Source organism: Lampris incognitus, chromosome 12, assembly GCF_029633865.1.
Source record: "Lampris incognitus isolate fLamInc1 chromosome 12, fLamInc1.hap2, whole genome shotgun sequence".
In the NCBI taxonomy this organism is placed as follows: Eukaryota; Metazoa; Chordata; class Actinopteri; order Lampriformes; family Lampridae; genus Lampris; species Lampris incognitus.
Genome location: NC_079222.1, coordinates 13,654,134 through 13,660,133, shown reverse-complemented (window position 1 = coordinate 13,660,133; position 6,000 = coordinate 13,654,134). Strand labels below are relative to the sequence as shown.

Genomic DNA, 6,000 nt, shown 5'->3' with positions numbered 1-6,000 from the left:
CACGTGAGCGTCAAAACTGGACCTTGGATCAGTGCAAGAAGGTTGCCTGGTCCAATGAGTCCGGCCGTGTACGAGTGTGCAATTTACCTGGGGAAGCAGTGGCACCAGGATGCATTGTGGGTAGAGGACAGGCCGTGGAGGGAGTGTGATGGTCTGGGCAATGTTCTGCTGGGAAACCCTGGGTTCAGCCATTCATGTGGACGTCAATTTCCCACGTGCCACGTACCTAAATGTGGTTGCAGACCAGGTACAGGCCTTCATGGCGATGGTATTCCCTGATGATTCCTCGTTCAGGAGGATAATGTGTCCCGCCACACTGCGAACACCGTCCGGGAACGGCGTGAGGACCCCGGTGACGTCTTCAAGGTGTTGACATGGCCTCCAAATCTCAATCCGACCGAGCAGCTGTGGGATGTGCTGGACTGACAAGTCCGATCTACTGCAGCTCAGGACTTGAAGGATCTGCTGTTAATGTTTTGGTGCCGGATACCACGGGACACCTTCAGGGGTCCCGTGGAGTCCATGCCTCGGCGGGTCTGCGCTGTTTTGGGTGGCACGCTGAGGGCGAACAGCATATTAGGCAGGTGGTCATAATGTTTTGGCTAATCAGTGTATGTCCACACGCAAATAGACTGCACACACATGTGTACGTGTGCACACATATAGGCAGGCACACTCATCTGCCTGTGCACGCACACACACACGCACACGCAGACACACACGCACACGCAGACACACACAACTCATTTCCTTCATCTCGTTGCTCGGGGAATCCATCTGCCTCACACATTGATGGACTTCATACATTTCCCCCCTTATTTCAATTCTGCAACCACATTTAAGATCTGCTGTGCTCTCCAAAGTTCTCGCGTTCGATACTCCGTGTGCCACGGTAATGTTGAGTATCAATACCATTTCGTGTCTGTGCTTTGATGCAGGAGGGTAGCGGCTGTAGTCCGCCAAGCCAGTAATTGTGTCTGTGTGGATCTATTTCTCCACTCCTTCCTTTTGCCTCAGTATCCGGCCTAGCCACGGTGATGGATAGCGATACGTAGCCGAGGTACTGCAGAGAGGACTGCATCTTCTATATATATATATATATTTATATACACACACAGATACACACTGGGAGACCATTCCAAGCACCTGTGACAAAAAAAAAGAAGAAGAAAAAATAAAAAAAGAAAAGAAAAGGTTAAGTGCTGTTGAGGGTATCCAGTGGAGCATGGCTCAATGCTCAACATTTACCCACTGTCAGCTGGGCCAATACTCTTTCTGCACACATCCAAATTGTCTCCCAGTGCCACCGGGTTTGACGAAGCCAAGATAGCATCAGAAGGCTCTCGTATGTCCATCGAGGCAGGCACGGCGCCCCCCGGGGGTCCGGCATCTCTCCTGACGTTGGGCCATGGCTTCAGGTGCCATTGCATAATAATCCTCCCTCCTCTTCCTCAGAGCAGGGCACGTTGCTCATTCCTGTCGTTCAAGTCAAGTACTCGAGTTCTGAGTCCATGTTACATGTCCTCTTTTTTTTTCTTTTTTCCTTTTTCTTATTTTTACCAGTGAATTTAATAAAGTCCATGTGCTTTGATTCTCCCTATTTTGGCATAGTATGAAAACGCCTTCACATGCTCTAAAAGTCATACACACTGTACAGTAAAATCTACATTTGTTTTTTAAAGCTTTCGGTACATCTAAAGAAACTCCATGACGAAAGCAGAAATTAAGAATTAAAAAAAAAATCACCAACTTCAAAAAATAGTCAGGATTGCACGGTTTTCATCCCACGGGTTGTCTTTTTTTCATTATGATACTGTACAGACAAACTTTTTATTTATTTTTTTTAAATGTTCTTTTTGTCATGTAGCACAATGTTGGAGTTCCTATTCAAGAGAAAATGAAGGCGGTTGAGAGCATCAAACCTTATTATACAGCAACTTTTCTGAGGGAAGCATGGAAATAAGTTGTGTCAAACAAATGACATGGGCTCAGAGTTAGGAAGGGAGATGATGATGAAAAAAAATACATAGAAATAATAATAATAATAATAATAATAATAAAAACCCTCGCAGTCAGATTGTCTGTATCTCCGTGTTAAAAAACTGATTTTAACAGCTAATACGTTTTTGATTTCCCATTCAATCTGTAGTCCCATAGGTCTCCTGGGTGCTATTCTTAATGCAAGCTTCTTTTTTTTTTGTTCTTTCTTGTTCTTTTTTCTATTAACCTTTTTGGATGTAGCAAATGATGGAGTGCCAACCATGCACACGTATTGTTTCATTATTTCTTCTGTGCTATACATTTTACTCAATTGAGTCTCCTAACTGAGCTCATGATAGGAAATTAATAGTGTTTAGAGAACTCTCTCTCTGTCTTTTTGTTTGTCTCTCTCTCTTCCTCTTCCTGTCTACCTCTCTCTCTCATTGCTCGGTTACCATCTGTGAGTGCTGCATCAGTTGGCCAGTGCTCAGCTGGCAGGCAGATGAGACAAAGTGCCCAATATGCTCCCTAATGGCCCAAGTCAGATGAATGAGATCCTCTGCTCTCCCTCTCTCTCATCCCTTTCTCATTATCCCCTTTATTGACTCCTCCCTTCACTTCCTCTGCCTCCTTTGATTTATACTGGCCTTTTTGTTTCCCTTTTCGTCAACTCTTGTCAAATTGTTTATCTCCCTGTTTCTCCCTTCTTTATTATCAGTCGTCCCTCTTTTTGTGCCACTGCCCTGCCACATCTCATTTTCACACAGCTTTGATGGAAATATGTCCTTATACTGTCCTTTTCATAGAATATGACTCTGTACGAGGACAGCAGGAAGGGTTTATATCTCCAGCTCATAGCCTGGCAATGTTGTGTCTTATATCCTGTAACATACAGTGCTCTACATAACAAACAATGACTCTGTCATTGGACTTAACGGCACCTAGACAAACTTCTCTTTCTTCGCTGATGATACACTACTATCAGTGAGTGGGCAGTGACAGTGGGCCATGAGCTATGGGCCATGTCAATCACAGATAAGTAGGTAAAGTCATGGGTCGAGAAGAAGTCACTGGTGTGTGAGGGGAGGATTAGCATACTGCCTTAAATGGTTGGAAAGTGAGGGGGAAATATAGAACATTCAACCTTAAGACGGTATCATGGGCTGGGGGCTTGTATCTGTGGCCATAGGGTCATAGTCATAGAAATGCTTCAAAACATCACCACAAGTCTCTTCCAGGAGGTGACGCGGAGTGACATGGGGACCAGGGTAAAGTTAATGATAGCCAAGCCACGACATGAGTAGCCTTGAAGAACCAATGAATGGTGGGGACAGGAGCACAAAGGATAAGAGGCATCAGGGGACAGCAGGAAACGGGAAACAACAGAGCAAACTAATCAAGGATTCTGTTTCAGTCAATAAACAATATCAAGATGAGGAACTACAGCCTAGCTGTCACAATTTGCTTTTTTATGGTGTGAACATTATATAACATTTCTTCCCCTCTTCCCGCTCCTTGGACTTTTTCATTTAGTCTCAGCGTCACGGGTGGGTCGTATCTTCATCTCGGAGAACTTGAGGGAGTACTGCCAGCCTGCCCAGGAGGACCACTCGATGCCATCAGCGTAGGAGGTGTGCTGACCACGCAGGTACTGGCCGTTCAGGTTTGAGGTGTGGCAGTTACGGTACCACCAGGCACCATGGTAGAAGGAGGCACAGTTGTTCTCCGAGTGGTCGTTATCCCTGTCTTTGGTGGTGAACTTCATCCCGTTGTGCTTCAGCAAAGAGTCACCTACGGCAGCAAAGGACGGAGAAGGGGGATGGAGGGTTTTGGTGAACAGGAGTAATGAGTGCGTGTGTTTAAGAGCATGTGTTTATGTAAATTCACGTATGGTTAAATTAATCATATGTTTCCATATAAACACAGACACACACACACCACATCCGTGATATTAGATGAGTAACAAGGTGGAGAAATTGGCACGGAGAGAGAACGAGAAAGGAGATATGAAGGAGGCATTGAAAGAGAATGATAGATAAAATAACATGTTGAAAGAACCGTGCTTATTTTTATTCCATCTCCTCTGTGCTTTGAGTTTAGTTCAAGCTAATTTCTTTACCAAGGTATTCCTGCATCACATAGTAGAGATGACAAACTAAGAAGCAGACAGTGTCATGACTGATTTCTAATTCATTTCAAAATGGCAGAGAGATTTGTAATCAATCATTTCCATAAATATACAAACATCAGAGAGAAATAAACCTCTGTACCTCCCCACAGAGTAGTCCTCCTTATTACCCAAAGTAGGGAAGTGCTTTGTAGCCAATTTATCAAAAGTTCGATGATGACCTTTTCCTATTTTTTTTTTCATTTTAATATCACCTCATTAATGATACTACTGGGATGTCTGTGTCAGTTGACAGACAGATACTCAATGATTAGTGGTAAAACTTTACTGACTGGGCCACATTTCAAAAGAGAAATTTTGAAAAGTCCGAGATAAATTTTAACAATAATTTGTGATTTTTATCGTGATTGTGGCTATTAAAGTAAAGTTGCAGTTGAAAACTATTGGCATCGCCATATTACCTATGGCCACATTAAAGAAAAGGCTCAAAGTTACAGTGGTGGTTAGAAAATGGTCATCAAATCATGTGCACCAAGGCAAACGTTAATCAAAGTATACTACAGGTGAGAACAACATGATGAATATAGCTTTTTAGTTAACACAAAAGCCAAAGATGGCTGAATCAGTTCATCTGCACGCAACATTTATTGAGAGAAACGTTTCATCACTCGTCTAATTGACCTCTTTAGACTCAACTGACTGCAGGTATCCCCACCCTTATAAACAATACAGTTGCATAGCAACCAAAACCAATGATCGGTTTCATGTGCAAATATGTGTGTGACCACTAACTAGAGTTTCAATGGCCATGTGTACTATTCACAGAAGATTGGGGAATGTTTGTAATCACAGCATTGTAAGATGGTGACAGATGCACTCTTAGCCCCCCCCCCTTTTTTCAGGGATGGTCGTTCCCTCTTCACATAAATGGGCTCTTTGACTCCCTGTTCAAACCAGCGTTCCTCCCTATCAAGGAGGTGCAGTGCACATCCTCCTCCTTGAAAGAGTGGCCACTGGCCTGTAGATGAATATAGACTGTGGAGTCTTGGCCTGGCATGTTAGCACTCCTATGCATCTGTCGCCATCTTACAATGCTGTAATTGCAAACATTACCCAGTGCTCTGTGACTAGTACACATGGCCATTGAAGCTCTAGTTAATGGTCACACACATATTTGCATATGAAACTGATCGTTGGTTTCATTTGTTATGCAACTGTATGGTTTATAAGGGTGGGGATACCTGCAGTCAGTTTAGACTGAAGAGGTCACTTAGATAATTGATGAAGCGTCTATGTCAATAAATGTTGTGTCCAGATGAACTGATTCAACCTTCTTTAATTTTCTTACCTGGATTATTGAGCATGCATCAAGACATTAACACAAACGCTAAAATGATTATGGCAAGTCACACTTTTTCAGAGTTGACTGATCATATTGCATACCTAAAACTACAAGTTGCATGTAACTTTCTTCATGTGCCTTAATTTAACATGGATAATTGAATGGTAATTTTACTAATTCCCCCACAAATGATTTGTAATACATTTATACATTTTCTTCTATTTTACTGCATTTGAAGGGACATGAATAAAAGAAAAGCAATCTAATGCAGCCGACCCCAAGCTTTCAGCAGAAATACATGTTCAAAAGGCTCACGTTGTTCAGTAAACTCCCTTCTCCCTCTATTCTTTCTCGCTCCCTTATCTTCCTTTATCCCTATTATGGACATCACACTGTGACCAGAAATGGATAGAGATATGAAGCTGAGAGCAAAATAAAAGTCTGATCACTAGCCACCAGGTGATAGCTCACAGCTCGTCAGGGCATCAAAAGCCCTTAATTGCCTAGGATGCAGCAGACTAGCTTCTTACCCTCATTCTCTGCCTCCACC

General features: G+C 43.0%; 1 protein-coding gene across 3 annotated transcripts in view; it reads right to left on the bottom strand.

Moving 5' to 3' along the window:
- Positions 1 to 3,505: 3,505 nt before the first annotated feature.
- Positions 3,506 to 6,000, bottom strand: part of fibcd1b (fibrinogen C domain containing 1b) — a 202,346-nt gene continuing 199,851 nt past the window's right edge. For all 3 annotated transcript variants that reach the window (XM_056290759.1, XM_056290760.1, XM_056290761.1), the window contains one exon: positions 3,506 to 3,771. In XM_056290759.1, the coding sequence (XP_056146734.1) occupies positions 3,506 to 3,771 (266 nt within the window). The remainder of the gene's footprint in view (positions 3,772 to 6,000) is intronic.